The sequence below is a fragment of the Chroicocephalus ridibundus genome, chromosome 5, assembly GCF_963924245.1.
Source record: "Chroicocephalus ridibundus chromosome 5, bChrRid1.1, whole genome shotgun sequence".
Lineage (NCBI taxonomy): Eukaryota > Metazoa > Chordata > Aves > Charadriiformes > Laridae > Chroicocephalus > Chroicocephalus ridibundus.
Genome location: NC_086288.1, coordinates 42,780,874 through 42,804,573, shown reverse-complemented (window position 1 = coordinate 42,804,573; position 23,700 = coordinate 42,780,874). Strand labels below are relative to the sequence as shown.

At 47.2% G+C, this 23,700-nt stretch overlaps 1 protein-coding gene across 9 annotated transcripts in view; it reads right to left on the bottom strand.

Moving 5' to 3' along the window:
- DYSF (dysferlin) overlaps positions 1–23,700 on the bottom strand; it is a 105,262-nt gene that overhangs the window by 13,780 nt on the left and 67,782 nt on the right. For all 9 annotated transcript variants that reach the window (XM_063336829.1, XM_063336835.1, XM_063336831.1 and 6 more), the window contains 10 exons: positions 21,590–21,688; positions 20,751–20,879; positions 19,377–19,532; positions 17,218–17,309; positions 14,765–14,935; positions 14,062–14,204; positions 11,375–11,514; positions 9,429–9,517; positions 9,064–9,159; positions 5,264–5,405 (listed from right to left, as the gene is read on the bottom strand). In XM_063336829.1, coding sequence (XP_063192899.1) covers positions 5,264–5,405; positions 9,064–9,159; positions 9,429–9,517; positions 11,375–11,514; positions 14,062–14,204; positions 14,765–14,935; positions 17,218–17,309; positions 19,377–19,532; positions 20,751–20,879; positions 21,590–21,688 — 1,257 coding nt within the window. The remainder of the gene's footprint in view (positions 1–5,263; positions 5,406–9,063; positions 9,160–9,428; positions 9,518–11,374; positions 11,515–14,061; positions 14,205–14,764; positions 14,936–17,217; positions 17,310–19,376; positions 19,533–20,750; positions 20,880–21,589; positions 21,689–23,700) is intronic.

Genomic DNA, 23,700 nt, shown 5'->3' with positions numbered 1-23,700 from the left:
CCACACCATAAATGTGAAATTGTCATAATATTTGCCTTGGGGCACGTACTCTTATTTTGGTCCCTGGAATCACTGCAATGCTATTTTCTCAGCCTCCCATGCTTTCCCTCTGGCAGAGTTTAGCAGGCTTTTCCAGGGACATGGGGCCATCCCGCTGCCATTTAGGGACCTCCAAGCCCTGGGGTCCCAGTCCTGGCCAGTTTGTGAATGGCACTGTTGGACCTTTAGTTCTTGGCACAGCCATGCTTTGGCTCATCCCTCTCCATACATCCACTGGAAAGCAAAATTCACAACAGTGACTCCTGTCTGAATATCACAGAGGCTGCCAGTGCATCCCAGGTCACGACTGCTGCCCCTGTCCTAATACAGAAGACTGTTGTGTTGTTGTATCTGCTTGTTGCAATCCCATTAAAATACATAATATGTGACTTCCTTGTCTAACTCTTGCCTTCCTCTGAAAAAAAAAAAAAAAGGAATTGGCCCCCATTCAAAATGTTGCATTTTGGCTAAACGTGGAAAGAAAATGAACATTTTGTGTTTTGCTTTGCTTTCTGATGTCACCAAGAGACACAGGGAAGGACACGATAAAGGAACGGAAACAGGAGAGGACAGAGTCCAAATTTAAAAGGCAATAGCCTTTTTTTTAGCTTTCTGATGCCAAAGAGGAATGAAAATTTCAATATAATAAAATATTCATTGTTTTTAACTAAAATCAGTGTTTGATACTCAAAATTTCGAACTAAAACCAACCGGAGCACAGAGATTTCTTCGGAGACCCTGGAAATTCAGTGACGACTGTAACAGAACAAGGGACCCAGCTGCAGAAGCCTCACACCTCTGACTATTTTTTTAATAAAAATTAAACAACGGAGAGGCCACACACTCAACTCCAGGATAAACTCTTGCCTTTTCTGACTAAAACACCGAGTCCAGGCTGCCCACAAGCTCTCAGCTGAGTTAGAGCATCGCCCTATGAGCCACCACTGCACGGTGTGAGCCTCCCCCGTGCAAAATCAATTGCAACGGGGACGTCCCTGCACGCCCTGTGGCTGGCACCAGCTCCTTGTTCCCAGCTGGTGCAAATCTGCTGGGCTCAGAGGAATGCACCGGCTGATCTGCCCCAGGTGAGGGTCTGGCCCGTTGCAGGTCGGAGCTGTCAGTACCAGGGAGATGTCAGGATACTATAATGCATTTGCAGACAAAGTAACCAGAATCGATGAAACCAGATGGAGCTGGGAAAGCCTCAGCGCCAGGGAGGGTGGAATTTATTCTCGGCTCCACCCAGCAATAGAACAAAACAAGCTGTGAGTTACAGCCCCTTGTTCCCTGCTTTTCCATCAAATGCCTTTTTACTTTTCTCTCTAGGTGGGTTTAAAACTCCAAACCTCCCTCTTTCCCGTGTCACTCTTGAAGACCTATCTCTAGTACAATTTCTGGGATGCCACCAGCTGATCAGTTATAGAAAAAAACCCTTCCAAATGTCAGGTTTGTTGTTACGTTATCCCAGCAAACTCGGAGACTTCAGCTGCGCCTTGAAGAAACAGGGTCTCAATTATTCAGAGAGAGATGTGCAAGCATCATTGATATCTCACAGCCACAGGGCTATTCCTGGGATTATCCTACAGGACCACCTACTTCTAGTCGTGTGAGCAGCATGCACCACCACTGCCAGACATCCAAAGACCTCCAACTCAAAGCGAGCATGGTTTTGGGCCCAGGTAGGTTGCAGTTAATCTACCTAAAACTTGGATGGGCCCCTTTAGTTGGGAGCACAAAATGGAAGAAATTAAATTAATGTAAGAGCTCCTTGAAAAACGGCCTCGCCACAACTGCCCCAACTTTCCCACTGAATAAACCAGACAGTTGCTTGCGGTTTCTTCTACAGTAGTGGGATGGGTCCTCTTCCAATGGCTCTCTTTGCCTTTGCAAAACAGAATATTTTGTGTTCTGGCATCAATACTTCATTTTCTTCTTGACACCTGACACCAAAGTCTAGTAGCAGAACAACTATGAAGACAACGGATATGTTCCTTGGTTTGATTTCTGCCAATGGCATGGCATGACATAGATTTGAAATTGCCAACAATGCTCCCATACTCATTATGTTCTTCTGGAATTTCTTCTATGCAACACTTTTCGGATGGTATATGAACAACCCAGCCAGGTCTTGGAAGCTCCAGCCTAGTGGTTTATTTCCAGGCCCACTCAAGTACCAATAGTTTTTAACTTGTATATTAAGATGCTCTTGAAATTCTACCCTGAATGTTCATTTATACAGATGACATTTGCTCAGACATTCAGTGTCAAGCTTTTTCTGCCCTAAAGGACATCTAGAATTCAGATTTGGCAGCTATATTCAGCTACTGCTGTAATTGGCACTTGAAACTGAACATTTCAGAATCAATTTCATGCTTTTTCCACCTCCATAGCGCCTGCAAGACGTGGGAGCTGAGCGCCTCTCTGAGCGGGTGCCCAGTGAAACATGATCTGCATCCAGCCTACCTCGGCATTGCTCTTGATAGACTCTGGTTGTACCATGACCATCTGATAACATTGTCTGCAAGAGTCAAGACCTGCCAGGCTTAGACCTGGGGATCTAAAGTTTAAACCCTGCAGACATCTGCACTTCCCTTTGCTGGTTGGCAGCAGAGCATTGTACTCCTCTGGGACCTGAACCTGCCTGTTCCTCCCCTACTTAAGTCAATATGCAATTTCACGCAAATGTGTCAGGGGTGCTGAATCTACCTTTCTAAGATGCCACAAAAAGAAGCAAGAACAGAAGAATGAAATTTTGAATAAATACTGAGAGAGGATGTTAAAAGAAACATGCATTTACATATTTTCAGAAGAGATGTCCCAAAGATGGACTTGCTCTTTCAAGGCGATTTTTTTGAAATTGAGAATGGGGTAAATTCTTTCTCAGAAGGAGAAACAAAATCTTTATAAGATTGCTGCAGCAAGAGAATATATGGATGGAAAAACATTCTGAAATGGTTAAAATGTTTAAAAAAGCAGGAATAAAAACCTAGACTTCCAATCTATAAGTCGAATTGATGCTCACAAGATTTACAGGCTCCTGCTTTCCCTTGAGGTGCCCTGTGGGAAAACTGAAGCCTTGAAACCCCAAGCAATCTCAGTGCTTTGAAGCTTTGGAGATGAAGTTCCCAAAACTTCCAGTGCTGTGGCAAGAATTAAACAATCCTGACTATCATTGACCATCCCAAGACTTCAGAGTCCAGTTTGACCACGTGGTACCTGGGTTTTCCCCAGATTTTCAGGCTCCCAGCTCCCCCCAGACACACACAACAGAACTAAATTTTGCAGAGACCCCGTTGCCCAGGGGCATCCTGGCTCTGGTTGGGAGCTATTTGCAATCTGGGTTGGGGGTGACCCATTCTTGCAGTCCATCCTGCAACGCCAAAGGGACCTCCAGCCTGCGAGGAGGCGAGTGGAGCAAACAAAGGAGAGCAAATTCAAAGCTGTTTCCCTCCCAGCAGTGCTCTCTCCGAGGGCCAACACCAGCAGGGCTGGGTGCAGGTGGCTTTTAGCAGCTCAGAATTTGCCATCTGACTATTTTGATTTAAATTCCACTTTCCATTGCCTGCGTTTAAAGTTCGGTGCATGGGCTTTTACAGCAGCAGTAATGAACCTGGAGTTCAAACAGCACATGGCGAGATCAAAAATTGCCAGAGCGGAATGTGTCCCACAAATGCAAAGCATGGCTTTTCATTCATTATTTTTTCCTTTACAGACAAGTTTTACAAGCTGTTTATTTTCTGATACAGTGTTGGCAGACATGTGGTCGGAGGAGAATCAATATCAGCACAGTGGGATGTATTTTCTTAAACGGTTTATAGGGGGGTCTTTGCTTTTTCAAAGGGGGATAATTGAATGTAGTACACACTGTACTTTTGATTTGTTTAACATGAAGCGTGAAATGGGTACAGCTATGATTCTGTCAATCAGTTTAACTATCCAGCGATTCATTTTGAAGCAAGGCCTCCTTGCAGGGATCATCTGGCTCAAGGGATGGGGAATTCACTCAGCATCTTCCCCGCAAAAGTGCCAATTCCAACCCAGGCTGTGCTGGGACCTTGCTGGCCCCACAAAACAAACTGGGATCAGGGTCCCAAGTGAGCTTTGTGGATGCAGATAGTCCCACTGCAATGAGGTGCCTTTGGACATCCCGTATTCAGTGAGCACTGCGGTCAAGTTCGCAGCAGCAAGGCAGGGAACAGGGATAAAGACTCAGGATTGGGCGGCTGAAGGGGTTTGAGCTTTCAGGGAGGTGTCACAAAACAGGACCAAGTCTCGAAAGCAGGGGTTATCCCTGCTCTCCACACAGCCACACAGATCCAACAATACTCCTCTTAATCTCCAGGCGATGAGCAGGAAATTTAAGTGACTAGATCTCCCTTCCTTAAAGTGTTCTTTGAGAGCTAGTCCAATTTTCAACAGGATTTTTCCATGTATGCACCCCAATTCCATCCCTGCCTCCTTCCTTCCATGCAACTCCCAGTCCATATCTGATCACCACAATGTACTAACTTGTCTAAGGAACACCAGAAGCAATAGCCGACTACAGATGTGGGAATGAGGGGACCAAAATCACACCCACTGTTGGCTCCCCAGTTGAGTAACCAAATCTCTTACTAGACCAAGGGCATCTTCACCCTGAATCCCAAACCAAAGCTTTTCTTCCCATCACTGCATCAATGACACATCCAAGCCCCTACATGTCCCTCCTGCTTACCCCTTCATGCACTTGGAGGCAGCTCCTTCCTTTCACCCCTTTAGCTTTTCTGTGCAGTTATTTTACAGCATGATAACCATTATGCCACGCTGGAGACCAGAGGTGCATACCTAACCATCCCCATGGAAATGCTATCTCCGTCTTTGGAGTAATCCCGTTGTTGATTAGGCATCTTGGAAATCCCATGCAACCTGGAGAGTCCTTTGACACCGCTGCACCAATATTCAGCTACTTCCAGTCCAGAGGAGTCTTTCCCGGGGGGTCAGTCTCTCCAGACGCTTTATACAAAGCCACCTCTAATTCTGACCCCACAAATGTTGTGTTCAAAATGTCGTTTTTTAAATTAATTTCCCCACCTGTCCACAGCTTTGTGTTTGAAATAACACAGTGGTGAGGCTGAGCCTTGCATAGCTCCGTTTGTGCTGCAGTTGTGCAGGTTTTAGATGATGCAGCGCATTTCACCCCAGAGTTACTATGAGAAGGTAGAAATTTCTGTCCAGGGACACCCACCTTTTTTGTGATGTAACACATTTGCTCAGCAGGAAGATAGTCAAAGGGGAAGACAAATCTCCAGTTGAAGTTGCCCTCTCCTCCCATAGACCTGTAGTGCACATCTGTCTTCTGCTTGTTCTCCTCGTGGCCAACCAGCCAGCTGCAAAATGCAAACACGTTGCATGAAAAACTAGAAAGTCACCAACAATTTTGCAGTTTACTCAACGTCACAGAGGCCATGAGCAGGTAATAAAATGTCTCTCACCCTTGTGAATGCCTTGGGCTGCTGTCTGTGGGGGTAACCGGGAGCCAGTAGGAGACTTGGAAGGGAATGCAACAGTCCCTGCAGTGTTAGGAGACGAACCTGGTTCGTCTGGTGGTAGCAGCCTGAGAAGCTCTGCAATGTCCTCTCCCCCATCCTCTGAGTTTTATGGATGTTTTAAAGACTCAACACTGTCCTAAGCTCTGGCTCGAAGTTGTCACTTACCCATCCATAAGCACAGATCAGCTTCTAGCCTGCCTTGGTGAGAGCTTCTTCCCTTTTGCAGACACCCCAACAAACCGACCTTGTAGTTAGCCCCTAAAACCACTCCTGTTGATGAGGCAACCATGCTAAAGGACCAAAGGGCCATTTTCCCCCTCTATTCTCTGTCAATTTCTCAAAGGTTATTATTTGGAAGTTCTAAATGGCCAAAAAGTTCTTCCCCAAGAAGATCCCAGAGTGGCCAGACCCTGCTGTGGCCAGGGTGGTCCCCAGACGCTTGTGTTAGATACAGGTCTTTGCAGCACAGTTCCCCTCCTGGTCTAAAAGAGCTTGCTGTGGTCATTCCACAACCAGTTCAGGGGCAAACTGAAAACTTTCCATAACAACTACTTTTTTCCAGCTGTGAATTTTGCAACTGTCGGGTTTTCATTCTGCCCTCTTTCCCTGTCCAAGATTTTTCAGTCTTCAGCAATCAACGAAACAAAACGAAACAGTAAAACACATCCATTTGTGTATTTAGAGCCCTTCTGGAGGAAAGCCAGAAGATTCAGAGGGAGCCTCTAATGAAAACAATTATTTCGTTTGATTGTTTTCCACTTAAATTGAAAATAAGGATTTTTTGCCCAGCTATACAAATTATCCCCTCTTCTACAGGTCCTGAGAGGAGCACATGACCCACCCCAAATGTCTTGTGGGAGACAGCAAAGGGAGGTCTACTCAAGTTCATCCTACGGTACGCATCACATGCACATGCGCTACATGGACAGCGAGGGCTCGATGGCAGTGTGAATGGTGTGATGAGGTTACACTAATACTTAGATTGTGGCTGTATTATTTGATGTGGTCTGATAGGATGCAAATGGCCAGCCTGTGTGTTTATCCACATCCTTCAAAGCTTGGCAGGGACCCTCAGAGGATACAGTGTGAGCGCCCTCTCCTTGCAGGCAAACAAAAGGACAAATAAATGGCTTGATTTGAATGTCCCTTCGGCACGTGCTTTTTTTTCTTGCAGATTTGCTGCACCCTCTCTACTGAAGGAAAGAGATGCCAGAAATCAAAAGCATTCAAGTCAGAGTGCCCCAGAACTAAAAACATAACGTAGGAACGGCCGCGGTGAACAACCAAAGGCCCACCTTGCCCAGTATCCTCCCTCTGACCAGGGCCAACAGCAGATGTCCAGGAAAAAGCTTGAGACTGGGGCAAACACATGCTAATACCTTCCCTACACACCTCTCCAGACTCCAATAACTTACAGGTCAGAGATTTCCTGAGCTATAGATAATGTTTTTGTACTTGACAGGACTGGATGGATTTTAAGCCCATTGGTGGGTCCAGAATTTTTCAGATCCTTGTGGCTCAAGGTATCTGCAATATCCAAAGGCAACACTAGGTTCTTATATGTAAGATGAGACTGTTCTCAAACTCGCACATCTCCCCTTCTGCTGAGCACAAGTGTAAGATCTTGGAGGACCCAGGCCATCCCTTTATTTAGAAACCCAAAAGGGGATGCAGATGAGTTTTAAAGATGCCACATAACTTCACATAAATCTTAGTAGTGGAGGTTGGTTGGTTGGAAGGGGACTCTGGAAACTTCTAGGCCAATTGGCTCAAAGTTTTACCTTGAAATATCTTGAAAAACTTGCAAGATGATGAGTGAAGACCTCCCACCTCCCATGTGACCTGGTTCAGTGTTGATCCATCCTCTTGGTGAAGTAAAACTTTTTATTGGAAATTTCACTATGAAAACAATACAAAAACATCCCCCATCTATGACAGTGACAGAGAGGGCTGTTAACCAAAAAAAAAAAAATCTAATGAGTTTCTAATGAATATGATTTCCCTACACTACCACTCTTTTGTCTGGCTACAGCACAAGTCTTTAGGAAGGGAAGGTCTCTCTGCACTCCGCCTTGCACAACCTAAACTTGGTAGAGACCTCTTCATGCTATTGTAAGATTATCAATAAAAAACTTATTACATTAAATAAAATAAATCGCAACTGAGTTCTGCCTCAGGCATAAGAGAAAAGCTCCTCTTTCATTTACCTGCCTAACTGGTTCAACAATAATTTACATATTATGTAGATGATAATGTACAAGAGACTGAGATTCCAGCCCTGGCCTTGCCTAATGGGTTAAACAGAGAATAAATTGGCAATAGCCTCCTCAGAGAAGCACTGTGAGATCTTCTGAAGGAAAACCACAGGTAAAAGCTCCTTATCTATTGAGTACACCCTAAAGTAGGCTCCAGACCCCGCTCAGGAGGCAGCGATGGATGGAAGAATGGTCCTCACCAAAGCAGCACCACACCATGCTGGTAAAGGTCACTTTGCCCACAGGATCCCCTGTCTGTAGGACACATGCTTAAGCACAAGAAGGACCATTGCCTCCCCTCCCAATAGGATTATTCAGGCATTATTCAGAGATGATAATGGAGCAGCCATCTGGGGGGAAGATGAGGAAGTTGAGCAATATTTTTAACTCATTTACAGCACCGTCAGGTTTGCTTGGTCATTGGGGATGCTAAAAGCCAGGAGAGGGATATCAGCAAGTGCTGGATGCTCTCGCTTTCCCGGTAACACCCTACAAGCACTACTATTTCAGAGCCCTGAAGTGCACAGAGCAGCTTAGCTGGAGCTGATAACAATGCACTTGATGTGAATACCAGGTAAGCAGCGTGCATTCTGGATTTACAGGAGGAAAATTGGGATTGTAAAAAAGGGATTTACAGTCTGTTTCAAAATCCTACCTCTTCCTGTCCATAAATCCAAAGAACGCACAAAATAAGTAAGTCCCTTGGCTGGGATTGCACCATTTTACACAAGATAAAACATAAATGGAGTCAGGCAGAGAAGGGAATGTGCCAGAGGAGTTACTGCTGGTTGCCACATTTTTGTGTGTTTCAAGGAAAAAAGGGAATTCCAAAAAGAGCAGCTATGCAAACAAGCCAATCTATGTATATGGAACAAGTCCGTGGCTGTCCCAGGAGAGGAGGTGGGAAAGGGTCAGCAGTGGAAATGCAGACTACATGCCCCTCTCTCCAATGGCTAGGCTGCTTCCCCACATCTTATCTCTCTAAATGTAAATATTGTAATGTAAGCATCCAAGAGATGCAAAGAAAAACTCGACATCGTGAAGTGGTTATGAGCCCAGCAGAGACATGTCTGCCAAGAAGCTGGTTGCATAGCTGGAGAGGTGTGAATGGCCCCTTCATCCCAGCGGGGGTTCATGTCTACCACAGCAAGGTAGATGCAAGAGCCATGTTAACTCCTTCACTGCTGCTCTTGCACCTTCAGGCTACAGTACCCAGAGGACACAGAAGCAGGGTGGCTTACCCTTTGACGTAGATGTCACTCATCTTCTCCCCAGTGATGCTGAGGTCATCAAGGATGACGTCCTTGGTGTTCCAGATGATGCAGCGCAAGAAGAACCTGGACAGCCCCAGGAACAAAAGCAACAAAAAAGGGTGAAAATCTTGGTCTAAAGCCTACCTGGACAGCCTGGTCATTCTACTCAGCTATTTAGCTGAAGGAGCTAAGACACAAGTCATCTTTCTCTGAAGATGAGCCCACATAGACATTTCTCAGCTGGGCAGGTGAATCCCTCCCCATCTGACATCTCCAACCCCTTTCCTCTCCCCTCACAAATGGAAGGTGCTCGAACCAGCACCTCACTGAGTAAGAAATGAGAAACAAGTCACCTCTTGGCTTTGCGTGGTGTAATGTTGAAAGGGGGGCCAGGATGACCCAGAGATTTCGGAAAAAGGTCCACCCACATCTGTAGCTTTCCCTGCATGGAAAGAAAGACACGTGAAGCCTGGTGAGCCTCCTAAATGGGTTACCTTCACCTCCTCAGTAAGATCTAGTAGTGGAGAGAGAAAATATCAAGTGCTCCAATGCTCCTTAGTTGAAAACTAAGGTTTCTTTAATTGGAAAAGTGTCATTAAGTATTATATTAAAATTATTTTAGTGTTAGTTGGGTATATGTTCATGGCCTGATATGTACAAGAGTTTGTTTTGGATAAGGTGAAGGTGCACTCTGGCTTTATTCTCCATGGCTGACTATCTTTACTTAGGGACATATTGAAGACTAAGTCCATGGGAGGTGTTGGAGAAGCAAGCAGTTCACTTGTTTTCCATCCTGTCACCAGTTGTCACCAGCTGGACAGCTGGTTTATGGGTTTCTGACCATGGGAGCGGAGGATAGGATGAGGAGAGGGGAATCTAATCCCACTTTCACAAACTTCTTCCAGGGAGAGAGCAGCAGAAATGCAGCTGAAATCTCAGGGGGAGGGTTTTTTTTTTTAGGTGGTCTCTTTTACTGTAAAACACCAATAGGTGCCAATAAAATATTTTATTGTGCAGTCTCAAGGGTTGAAAGGAAAAAAAAAAAGCCATCCTTTGATAATCAGCCCATCACGGAGGGGTTTGTGGTTTGCTTGCTTTTTGGCAAGAAAATCTTCCATTTCAGCAGAAAACTTTAAAAGCCCAACCTGGCTTTTAGCTCACTACAAACAGCCCAATAGACCCAGCCTGTTCCGTGGCTTTGCAGCAGGTCAGAGACATGCTTTTGGGAACTGCCCTGAATGCAACATGTACCGAGTCACACAGGTTAATCCCCTGGACCCAGCGTCACCCCTATAACTCTTGGTTAGTAGGATCGGTGCAGGGCAGGCCCTGATTGCTCTGCCCATATGCAACCCCATGTCATGGAGGAAGCACCATTGCTAGTCTCCATGGCTGGTCCAACAAGACCATGACACCTGTACCTGTAAGAACAGCACAGACCTACTGGTCTGTGGTTACCTGGCAGCAGCCACCTCTTGCCTCTAATCATCATTTTCACTAGGCGAATTAACACGAAAAGATGTTAGAGTAGTTGTCAGTGCATTTACTTCTGCCAACAACTCTCCTCTCCCACCACTGGAGAGGTGTTCTGGTTAAAAATGAACCACAGAAGGGAAACAGCTGAAACAGTGCAGATCAGTGGCTGCGCACATTTACACCAGCTGCAGCGCCGGTCTCATGAAACTGCTTTTGCAATGCAACTGGAACATGTATGACAGATGATAATTAATCATTTTGTTCTTCGGGAAGCAGCATTTTTCGATCCAAATACATAAACTACACATATGTGTTAATCAAAGAAAAGGGGTTAAGCTAAATACAGATACCTGGATTTCGATTGGTTTTGGATGGAAGCCCGTTTAGTTCTCATTTGGCTTAAAAACATCCAGTCTGCAACAGTACTAACACTTTACACCTCCAAGGTTGTGTTCATGCTGCAGAAATCATGCTGCTCCATTGCCAAAGGAGCCTGCATTAAGACTTTCAGATCAGAAATGGCTTTGCCACCAAAAAAAAAAAAAAAAGTGAGCAAATGCTGACAAAAAAGAACACAGGAGGCTGTAATCGATCTCCCCAAGCACCCTGAGCAAGTCAGCCACAGAGCTGAGCTCCAGCCTGCGTTTGAAAGCCAGTGCTTTGCTGTGGCCCATAAGCTGACTCTCCTGCCCGGGAACAGGTATCCCCAGCTCCATCTCCAGGTATCCCCAGCAAGACTCCGCAGCGAGCCAGCCACCTGCTGACATTGGATCGAAAGGCAAGGATGCTCTTGGTCTTGTCCTGGACACGTCACACCACTCACCTGCTCGATTTCTGGCTGGAGAGGGCTGTAAAGAGGTCTTGTCTCCACGTGCTCCGGCACCAGCCCTTGCTTCCGCAGCACGTAAAGGGCGAGACGCTCCTCCACCGGCCCCAGGTGGGGGTTGAGGGGTTTGCCATCCTCTGCCACAGAGCAGACAAAGAGCAGCATTACAGCATGCCACGGCCACAGCTGTGCAGGGCCAGATTCTGGCTGCCCCGTGGGAGCTCCCCAGGGATCAAGCACAAGCCCACCAGCTCGCCCACAGCCAGGAGCGAGCAGGAGGAGTGCAGCCTCCATTTGCACATTCACTGCCATCACGAAGCCTCCAGAGCACAGGGCAACCCATTCCCAGTGGGACACGTGGACAAACTACCGTGCAATAGGACAGGGACCTGCGGTAAGTCTCATGCAAGTCCTCCCCTAGATCACAGCAAGCGAAACACTGCAAGGACTAAGTTGAAGCATATGGAAAGGACAGTCTAGTCTTTGATCCTGCCCAAGGATTCAGGCTCCCTAAAATCACAGCAGTTGGGGCTGCAGGGTTGCCAGCAGCCCTTCAGCCCATGCTACTGCTCTGCTGCCGTTCCCACCACCAGCAGAGGTTTATCTAATGTGTGATACAAGCTCTTCAGGGAGAGATGAAAGGGTATGCTCTGGTACAGTTTTCAAGCACTGATGTGATGGATATTGTTTAAATCCCATCATTTAAAACCATCCAGGATCTTCAGCTGGGCAGAGAGGAGTGCAGTGGGAATGAGCTTCCTTCTTCTATGCTGGGTTTGGGGTGAAAGACAGAAACAACAGGAAAATGATGGCTATGCAGATGCCAGCAGCACAGCTCAATGGCTGCTCCTAGTCCCTGCTCCGGTCCTCACTGCTCCCACTGGGGTATTTGTGGTCTTTCATCAAAATGGGCCAGTGCACAACAGCCACCGCAAACACCGAGCTGTCCGTGAGCACACCTGAAACCTTCTCCACCTCCTCAACCCGCTCCACACCAGAACCTAATCCCTCTGCAAATAGGCCATAAATAATGGACATTTTTGACATCCCTGCTCCAGCACTTGGGATCCCTTGTTACATCCAGGTATGGAGGATGGCCAGCTCGGTCTCGGGGGAGCCTCCTCCTGCCTCCCCATCCCCACATGCCATGCTAGTGCTGGTGGAGGACATCACCCCCAAGACGTTGCCTTTCAGCCACAGCATTTCAAGGCCGTGCACCTTCGAGGACCTTTGAAATGAAATGTGCTCCATAAATATTATTACAGCTCTGCAACTTTCAGGTGATATATCCCAGCTCCTTTCTTGGCAATATCTTGAAGTGCTTAACTTCAGACATATGGGCTATTTCCCAAGCAGTGGAAACCTGGCGTGCGTGCATGTGTGTGTGTGTGCGCGTGTGTGTATGTACGCACAGGAAAAAGAAAAAGCCCCTCTCAGAAAACAACAAATGTGGGGGTTATGGAATAATGGTCCGGGTGCAGTGCTTGTAAAACCCATGCTCTCGTGTTTAATAGCTTCACTTTATACCGCCAGGTTCAGATCTGACATTGCTCTGCGAACACAGCTGGTTTCCAGATCTCCTTGAGGTCAAGCATCAGACTTTGTTCTGTTTTTTGAACTGATTGCCATTAAAGCAGAGGAAGGTGAAAGGCAGGGGCTGGGAGAGGGGGGAAGACCCTACTCGGTTTAACACCTTTCCAGCCCTTGCTGAAAACCTTTCGCATAAGAGGAGGCTGCAAAGGAGCTGTTGCTCCCTCGCTACTCCTCCTCCTAAGAGAAGAACCATGAATTTGTGCCTTGATTCCCAAGAGCAAGGAAGGGGGATCAGCCCTGGGCTGTGCCATCTTGTGCCTCTGCAGGCCAAGTCCGTCTTGACAGCTGGGCAGTACTGTAGTGGCCTTAAAGTCAAACTGCAGCTCCTGGGCCATACAGTGGGGTTTCACGTCCTCTCTGGGCTAAAATACCCCTTCCACGCTTTAAAGCAGAGTTATCCCTAAAAGGCCTGCTTCTGCCCGCAGGGATGCCAGTCAGACGAGCAGGAGTTGATGCCCGGGATATTGCAGGTGTCGGTGTTGGTGGGTTTTTGTGCAAACAAGAAAACACCTCCCCAACACTCGGTGATATTTTCTCCTTGCTGGCAGAGGCTGATTTTGCACTTACAGCTGGAGCTCACCTCGCCCCCCGAGGCGTGAGCCCTGGTGCGATACGCTGGGCACTGTGTGTATGATATTGTCTCCCTCTAGTGACTCCAGCCCCAAAACGCAGAGACACAAACAGCACAACTGCTCCTTCCAGCCCAAGCAGCAGCTGGAAGACCAGGCTGGAGCCTCTCTGGCTGCGATGGACTTTGCTGCTCCCAGCCTGCTTGCATTTGGCTTGCTGCAAGCAGTAAAGGGCAGCCTCTGGAGGCCAAGGTTAACGTGGCTGGATTGCAGGTCTGGGTTTAGCCCCGGGGTTTGGTGCGGATCCAACTGCAACCTGCAACCTTTGGGGCAGAGCCAACCTTGGGAAAGGTGCAGAGCCAACCTGGGCAGCAAGGTGGGGAGAACGGGGACGTGCCCATCACCCAACTCCTGGCCTCCATGGTAATCCCCCACCATGATATGCCCATGACCTCCACCTCCATCCCTTGCTCTGGATAAAGGAAAGCTATTAGCAACCCCAAAGCAGCCCCATTACCTTACCCAGTTCAGAGAGGATGTACTCATGCTCCCTGAAGATGACCCGGTCAGACTTGTAGGTGGGAGCCTTGTAGTTGCGCTGCAGGGAGAAGAGGTGAAGCAGCTGGGAAGGACGGAGTTGGTCTCGCCACTGGTTGGGTCCAGAGCTGAAACCAAACAGTAGGGAAAACAGCAGGTCAACAAGTGATCAAACATCCTCCAGCCTCAACAAGGGGCAGCAGCAGCGTTACACCAAAGAGGTCTGGTCTGAGGAAGGTGCAGCTCACTCTGAGTCTGCACGTCTGCAGCCTACTCAGACACAGCTTTTAAGTCTGGGGTGTCCTGATTTCCCCCCACCCCCAACGCACCATGTCACCCTTCAGCTGGCCCTGTGCATGGAGGATGTCCTCACCACAGCGTGCACAAGAGGCATCAGGGACGTAACAGGATCTCCCCAACGAGATTTCTGTTATTTGAAGCATTTCATGCTTCTGGAGGAGAGCCAGGGCTCTGGTAAGTTCCTCAAATGCAGGGCTTCTCTGGTGTGAATCTGTCTCTCTAGCCAAATCTCTGCGGTGAAGTACAGCATTGTCCAGGTCCCCTTGGGAGAGTCCTGGGACAGCAGACCTCTGAGTCGAGACATCACCCTAGTACCCATGGCCAGCCTGGCATCACGCAGCCCTGGCAGCTACAGAGACCCGCCGCCTGAGCCCGCAGAGGTACTTACATGCAGTAAGTTTGGGGGAGGCCACAGCGTGCCCCATATTTTGACAGGAACCGGTTCTCCAGATCTATGACCGTCTCCCCAATCTTCTCATCCTTCGACAGGAGGTCATAGTCATAGAGCGTGATCTTCAAGTCTTTCTCCAGGGGCAGAGTGCAGCTCAGCTCGAACATCCTGTGCAACAGGAGCCAAGAAATACCCATGAGGTGAAGGTTCATTCCGCTGAGTGCCCCATGGGAAACAGACCCACACACCATCCCAACCCACCAGTGCCAGGAAGGACAGTACACCCACTGCGCATCTTTGCTGCATTGGTCCAGTACTATTGGTCCTGTGTTGTACTGGCTTAGCTTGTGGATCTGCACTAAGCAAGCATGCTTTGGGTTTCTTTTTGCCTGGGTGAATTACTCTCAAGCAAACTCTGCCACTGCTTAGTTTCTCCACCTGCTAATTGGATATAATGGTGGTCACTGCAATATCCAGGGAAAAGAGCATCAGGCGAGAGTCAGGAATGATCATTGCCATGGAATTTGAAAGGGGGAGAAATGACAGCTTTAGAAAACCATCTGCTCTTTGAGCCCAAAGAGCAAATGTCCAAAACAGGAGTCAAGCCTGCCTGGGCCAAGCTTATGGTCAGCGTGAGGCTGACCCCCCAAAGCCTCCTTGCCCTCTCCTCCCAGTTCTAAGCACCTTTTTTGTGTGCTGTCTCCTCCGACGTCGTTACACCACAGTCAACATACTGACATAACATAAAGCAAGAGCAAACCTTCCTCTCCCTCTTCAAGTAAAGGACGGCAAGAGACAAAGCACCAAGACCTTGCGAAAACACAACACCCAGATCTAGACTGAGCTGGTGCTCGTGGATGTCAGCGATGTGGAAGGTGGTACAGCAGGGTGAGCAGGACAGTCCAGGACTGACCCAGCACTACCAGGAACCCCTCCACCTGCTGCTGAAAGGCAGGCAATGCTGGGGAGAAACATGACGCCCATTCCCACTGCCAGCACCCACCCCGGAGCAGCTTTTAAGGAGGGGAAGTGAGTGATTATGCCACCAATTAAGAGTGCAGGAGGAACTGGGGTCAGCAGAAAGTAATTAGCTAAAGCTGGACGGCAGCCAGCCGCCCAGGGAAAAGCTCGTGAAACAAGAGGTTTAATAGCCGCCAGCAGCCAGGACCTCGGTTTTACATCTTGCTTTAAAGACGGGGTGGGAGGTGCAGCACGCTGTCTAGACGGCCTCTGGCTGGGAGCCAGGCTTGGCGAAGGAGGACTTGCACTGCCAAGCAGAGCTCACCGGGGTCTGGCTGTGGGCTCTGTGACAGGGCAGTAGGGCCTGGCCCACCGGAGGTCAGGGCTCCCTCCCTTATGCTAGATGGGGAAAAGACACTTTGCATTCACCATAGGAAAGGCAGAACTGCCATCTCTGTTTGGCTGAAGAAGAGGATATGTCGTGTCTAATGCACACTGTCCTCCAAGGTCTCACCAGTATCACCTTCGCCATCCCTCTCCCTTTTCCTCCATCCTTGCAGATCGTGTATCTCCCTCTCGGTCTTGCTTTGTTGGAAAGGTGTCATGGCATTGACAGCCTGAGCTGGTAAAAACCACCTAAGAAAACCAGCTGGATGTCATGTGGAGTAGGGCTTGACCCTTGCTTGTGCTGAAGCATAACCCCCTAGATCTAATCCCAGCTTTTCTGGGAGACCAAAGTCCTACTGGCACATAGAGGTTGAACACCAGGTTTTCCTCTGCCTGCCTCTGCTTTGCCTGGTCCCTATGGTGCTTTCTGTCTCTGATGAACACCCTTTTCTGAAAACATTATCTTTTGCCCTTTATCCCAAGTTTGTGGTCCTAATGCAAGGTGAACAACTCAACCAACCCATATCATGTTAATAGATAATCCTTTTTCAGAGCATCTGATTCTGAGGTGTACCATGCCACAGCCTAATCAAACAGGCCTCCATTCATCGCGTCTTTTCTTCAGACTTTTAACCAAAGTGCCTAAATGAGGAGCAGAGTTTCCCAGACTCTCTCTACCATCAGTGGGATGAGGCAGATGCCTCCACAGGGGAGTCTCAGGTCTAAAAACTCCTCCTGATGTCTCTGTTGATGACAGAACAGATCCAGTCCATGCTCCGCAGCTCTAAGTCCCAGGGAGAAGATGAGCATGAGCCATGGTGGGTAGGACACTGGTCAAGCCAAGGCCAGACTCACTTCAGCAAGGTTAACATGAGCCAAGAGCACACCAAGAGAATCGCAGAATGGTTGGGTTGGAAGGGACCTTTAAAGGTTATCTAGTCCAACCCCCCTGCTGTGAGCAGGGACATCTTCAACTAGATCAGGTTGCCCAGAGCCCTGCCAGCCTGACCTTGATTGTAAGTTGGAATGGGAAGCTGGCCTGGCCCTATTCCTTCAATATGACACAAAAAACCACATGGACTCCAAGCTGAATCAAAACTTACTTTCCAAATACGGGCTCCAGCGTACAGGGGAGGTAATTGTCTTGGTCATTTATGGATTTCTTTCCCACTGAAATCTTCACATAGGGATCGCACTGAAGATGGGCATGAAAATATATTCAAGAAAGAGTCATTGCACAGCAATATTGATGACGAAGGAATAACTCTGCCTCCCCTTGTCCCAGCAAGCAGGATCTTCTACCACCCTTGACAAACACCTGTTTTCAAGGATAGAATAGTCTGACCATTACCTCCTTACTATAAATCTGACCATCGTCAAGAGTTAACTGCACTGCAATTCCATTTTGAGGATGACCGAAGGACCAGTTAGCAGTCTGGGACAAGAGTCCAAGCCCTTCTGAGGTCCATAGGATGGAAAAGCAATAAAAGAGCCTGAAAAAAACTACTTATGGCCTCTTCAATGGACTGGGCTTGCTCTGAAGTCCTGAGGATGTTACTGTTCTCCTCTGAGTCACCTATTTTGAGATTCCATTGAGGTCATCATTTTTTAAGTTTGAGGTCTACTCAGAAATAGATTTACAAATGTAGGCAACTAAAATGTCAAAGGAGAAACAATTTGTTTCAAAAAATGTGGTTCAAAACCATTTATTTCCAAGATGCTGCAACAAATTTAAAAAAAAAAGAAAATGGAAGCATATGTTAACATAAAGCCTCTTTGTGCATTTAAAAATTGTATCAGATATTTTTGAATTTTTAGCAAGTTTTTAAGCTTCTCTCTCACAACTAAAACTATTCTGGGAAACTAGCATAAATTTGAAATGTGGTGAAATTAATCAGAGTCATCATTTTTGCCAGGAGAAGAAAAGAAAAGAAGGGAAAGGGAAAGGGAAAGGGAAAGGGAAAGGGAAAGGGAAAGGGAAAGGGAAAGGGAAAGGGAAAGGGAAAGGGAAAGGGAAAGGGAAAGGGAAAGGGAAAGGGAAAGGGAAAGGGAAGGGGAAAGGGAAAGGGAAAGGGAAAGGGAAAGGGAAAGGGAAAGGGAAAGGGAAAGGGAAAGGGAAAGGGAAAGGGAAAGGGAAAGGGAAGGGGAGGGGAGGGGAGGGGAGGGGAGGGGAGGGGAGGGGAGGAGAGAAAAAAGAAAAGAAAAGAGAAGAAAAGAGAAGAAAAGAGAAGAAAAGAGAAGAAAAGAGAAGAAAAGAAAAGAAAAGAAAAGAAAAGAAAAGAAAAGAAAAGAAAAGAAAAGAAAAGAAAAGAAAAGAAAAGAAAAGAAAAGAAAAGAAAAGAAAAGAGAAAAGAGAGGAAGAGAAAGGAAGAGAAAGGAAGAGAAGAGAAAGGAAGAGAAGAGAAAGGAAGAGAAGAGAAAAGAAAAGAAGAAAGGAAGAGAAAGGAAGAGAAGAGAAGAGAAGAGAAGAGAAGAGAAGAGAAGAGAAGAGAAGAGAAGAGAAGAGAAGAGAAGAGAAGAGAAGAGAAGAGAAGAGAAGAGAAGAGAAGAGAAGAGAAGAGAAGAGAAGAGAGAAGAGCAAAACTAACTTCATCTAAAAGGTGGCACCCAGCTTGAGTCCAGTACTGGAGGGACCCACCATCCTAGCTCACATCAAAAACAAAGAAAGCAAAAATATTGGCTAGTTATGCTCCCTGGAAAAAAACACACGGAAAAAAACACAAGAAAAAAAACTTGTAGTTTTTTTCAAGAAGCAAAGAAAGGAAAAGGAGTGCTTGGGGAAGGTCTGCAGCATGAGGATGGACTGGGCATCCAGTGGAAAAAATAGAGTTAAGAAGGATTTTTCCCTGAGTTTTTTTGCAAACTGGAACAAAATGAACATTTACTTTTTTGAACCAACACAATTCTCTTTTGCACTGAATTTTTCTTGCAGACTGGCAAAGCTTTGCAAAAAGCAGTCATGTGAAAGACATGATTTTGTTTCCTTTGGCACCAAGTTAAAAAAAAAAACCAAACTCATTTAGCTATTTTAAATTGCCCTACTGAAAAATCCCCCAGGATGGAGGAAGAGTTGGCTCCTGGGATTCCCAGATGTTGCAATGGAGGCAGAAAGAAGAGGTAGATTTTCTCATTTTTGCTGTCACCGCTGTTTCTAAATTTTAAGCCATATATACAAATTTTGATCAATTAGGGCTGACCTGTTGAAAGAGCCCACCCCGTGAGGCAACATTGAGGTCCACCACAGCTTTCCCCAGCAGGATACCTTTCCATTGGCGTCCTTGGGCTGGAGGTCGAAGGCCCTGATGATGTAGACCCTGACAAGACACTCCTGGGGTCCTCTGGCCGGCAGCTGGTGGAACTGCCGAGGTGGCACTGGGACTCGCGGGTCATCTGGGAGAGGGTAAATTTTGAACGAACCCTGTGAAGGACAGATATGTTCAGCTGCGCTTGCACATCGACACGTGCAGATGGTCTCATGTGAGCAAGCTTGCAAAAAAGTCTGGATGGTTGCATAGAATCACACAATCCTAGAACGATTTGGGTTGAAAGGGACCTTTAAAGGTCATCTAGTTCAACCCCCCATCCATGGGCAGAGACATCTTCAGCTACATCAGGTTGCTCAGAGCCCCATCCAACCTGACCTTGAATGTTTCCAGGGATGGGGCATCTACAACTACTACAATGCTGGGGACAGAGCTCAGATCCTGACCCTCTTCTATCTCCTAGACCAGACCATGTCCTGTCAGGCCCTTCATGGTCGAGGGCGCCAGGAACAGGGTGAAGAGCTGCCCATATCATTCATCCCTTGCCTGAACATCAATGCAAACTCTGTTATAAGTCTGCACAGAGCAATTCCAGCCCTGTTTGTCCTTTACATCTTCTACTTCACTGTCCTTTGAGCCTTCATGCTATTAAAGTGGGGTGAAGGAGCCTTCCTATGAAGCAGCTCCCTGAAGGCTGAGGCTGAGAGTTTCCCTGCAGGGGCTGTCTTAAAGGTTCCTGAACAAGGCAACTGGTTCCTGAGAGAAGGACGGGAAGAGGAGAGGGAAAATGCAAATATTTACAGGTGTTTTATTCACCAGAGCTGATTTCCTCCCGGTGAAGTGGCAGGAATCAGTCTCTGGGTATTGTCTGGGGTAGGAGAGTGCTGGGTAGGAGTAGGAATTAAAAAGAAAAAAAAAAAGCTAGAAGAATTGAATCCATGATCTCTTGCAAATAGGCTAAAGGTTAAAAAGAGCAAAGGATGCATCACTCCTCTGCACTGGACGGACAGCTCTGAGCACCAGTGTGGCAAGATCATCAGTGCTCACACACGCACCCACCACCACTCCGGAGGAAGAAGATGCTCCATCGCTTACATCCAGCATCGCTTTCAGATGGGTTTTTGCTCCAGGATGACGGCACAGCCTAGATTGGGTTTGAAGCTTGCAATGCACTTGCTGCTGGGAATCCAGCAGCCAGATCTGCACAGGCAGGTTGTTCAAACTGAGACAAGTGGTCTACTTTTATGGCCTATTTCTCACTGAAGTCCTACCCAAAAATAGTCAATTAGCATCATCCCACTCAGCAGCAAGACTTTACACCCAGCAGCGTGTGTTGCCAGGTATGGGTACAAGTAGAAAGAGAGACATCACACCTTGAACTCCCCCACGACTGAGGGGTCGTCATTTGAGTCCTGCGACCGGCCACGATACAGCTTGAAGGTGTGGCAGAAGTCAGACAGATGCTCGAAATCCTCCACGTTCTCCAGCTCTGTCTCGTAGACCTGGGGAGGGAGGGAGGGAGAGATGAGGGCGAGGGCAGGGACTGCTCCTGGGCAGAGAGGGACCAGCAGTGTGTCCCCACCAATATGGGATAAGCTCCTTGATCTGGAGCAAATACCACCCACTGGGACAGAGTCCTGGGACCCGTCACCCTTGTTTCCCCCCAAGACAGTGATGAAGAACAGACTTTTGGCAACCCTACAATAAACAACAGCACATTGCAGAAGACCCAGACTAAGCCAAGGTCTCACAGAGGGTTTTTCATCAGCCAGAGACCTTCCTGCTGGGAACATTTTCCTTAAGACGAGGCAAGGTTTCCCCCACTTTAGTCCTATTTTGGCTCCTGTGTTAATTTTAGCCCTTCTTGTAACAGGGCGTCTAAATCTCCCCTTCCCTTCGCAATCTCTGCTTCTCCTTGTTGTTCCCAAACACTTTTCAGGGCAGGAGTTCCTCACCTCGTGTGCCACTTAGAAATGTGACAATTTCTTGAAGGCTGCAAAGTGGAAAGCTACCAGAAACGATTTTGCAAGGAAAATTGAGTTTTCAAAACAGTTATTTTTTAAAACAGAAGTATCTGCTCTCTGGGGAAAACGATCTATTTTTTTTCCTGGAAGAAAAAAAAAACCTAAACACTCAAAAAAAATCAAAGCTTGTGGAAAAACAACATGGAGAGCGCAGGTCCAATGAACCAGAACCAGCCAAGGCCACTTACCTTCAGTGTGTCAAAGCCCTTTTCTAAATAGGCGCCACATTTTTCCCTTTCTCCTGTGGAAGCATAGAATTTGCTCCACCAGTCAATGAATTCTTCCTCCTGCAGCAAGGGATACCAAAGTTATGTATCTCCATGAGCAAACCCCAGTGATCAACAACAGCAGCATCTCCTGTAATTGCTGGAGGTGAACTTCTGCCCTGTGCACCAGCCCCATGCTACGGGCTGGGTTTGGTGGGTCTCTGTCCTGCAGAGGCGATGAAGCTATCGTGAACCCAACCTGCAGCTCCTCACTCCCTGGTTTCAAGGTGCTTTTGGGATGCTTCCAGCCCAAATCCAGCTGTTGCAGCCACAGCAACACTACGGATCTAGACCTGCCAGCAGAGAGGATGATTGTCCATGGGAGGATGAGGTAGAGCTCACAAGAAGAAATCTGCGGTATTTTTAGGCTAGGGGCAGATTTTGGTCAGTTTGGGTGGTGGTCTTCCCAGGACCTCAATGTAGAACCATGCCGGGGATGAGATTAATTAACTCCTGTGCTAACATGGTCCTGACAGCCTGGAATTCAGGCAGGATGCGAGGACTGCTCTTAAACTCAGCGCCTGGTTTGGGCTTTGCCTCAAAGGTTTTGGGGTTTCTGGGACAGGGATTGCCTTTCTAGCACCAACCACCTTTCCATCCAAACAAAACACATGAGCAAACAAATAAATGCATAAAATGCATATACTTCCACAAAAACAATGGTCCCCAGGTGCTGCACCTCTCTCAGGAATAACATAACTCTCTTCTCATTGACACATACATATACAAAGAAACGGGCCGGTCTCATCTAACCTCAGCCTCATCTCACTGCCCACAGCCACAACGCCATCAAGGAACATTTGCCCCGTCTGCTATGAAAACTGAATTTCAGCTCCGAGGATGCTGTTCCAAGAAGAAAGCCGGCTGCCGGCTTCAGTAAATGTATGTACTTTATAAGAGCACCATTTTTGAAATTTATACAAGCAAAGATGAAGGGGCTTTGACTGTGATTCATGAAACATTCCTGAAAAATAATGATGTCTTATTTTAGAAGTCCACAAAATTCCATCACACTGACCTAATGGAGGAATCATAATAGAGGTTTATTGGATTTATATTTTAAGCCAACGGTGCAGGCTTTAAATTGCTGTCTTGAATAGACATTGTTTTTAATAGAAATATTACATAAATTAACTCTGAGGCCTCTGCTGCCTCCCTTTTTTTGAAAAAAAAAAAAAAAAAAAAAAAAAAAAGCCTTTCATCGCTTCCCCTGTTTTATTGTTTAAAAAGCTACACTGACCATCATGGCTTTATTACGACATTCCACAGGTACTGAGTTACAAAGAAAGCACTTAAACTAATCTGACGACTTACCCATGGTATCTTCTGCAGCCCCAAGACAAAGAATTTGGTTAGATATTTTTGCTGATTTCTACTGATGGTACAAAAAAATGGGGGAAGGAAAAAAAAAAAAAAAAGAGGCAAGGGGGGAGCAGCTGGAATGTTAATAGCGAATTTGCCTGCAAATGGGAAAGCCAGGGAAAGCAATGGCTCCACCACATGAGCAACTGAATTTATTTCATTTAGCAACCAGGCCATAGCCAAAATCACCTCCAGTGTTTTACATTGGACATGGTACAGGATGGTCCTCAGAATGGGGCCCTGGCACAGATGGCTGAGGGACCTCAAGCATCCTGCATGCCCTCTCCAACTGGGACCCCTTGGGGATGCAATGGGGCACACACCCATGGGTGAGCATCGCCTGTGGATAAATTTCACATCAAGCGACTGAGGCCTAAAATTTTGGCTTGGAGAGAAGCTTACTCAGACATGGCAAGCTGCTTTCATGGTTATCAGAAGGTTTGTGTCTCCCCATCCGTGTTCGCTCCCTCTTCCCTCACAACCACCACTCCCATAGAGCAGGGAGCACTGTGATGTGGGCTGGCACCTGCACCCCAAATGCCCTGAGACTGGAGTCAGGATTGCAAACACTTTCCCATTCAGTACTGAGATAAAGTCAAGTCCTTTCAAGCTCCAGAGTGACCAGCTTTGACGCTTTCTGCTAAAATGGGAATGTCAACGTTTATCACCGG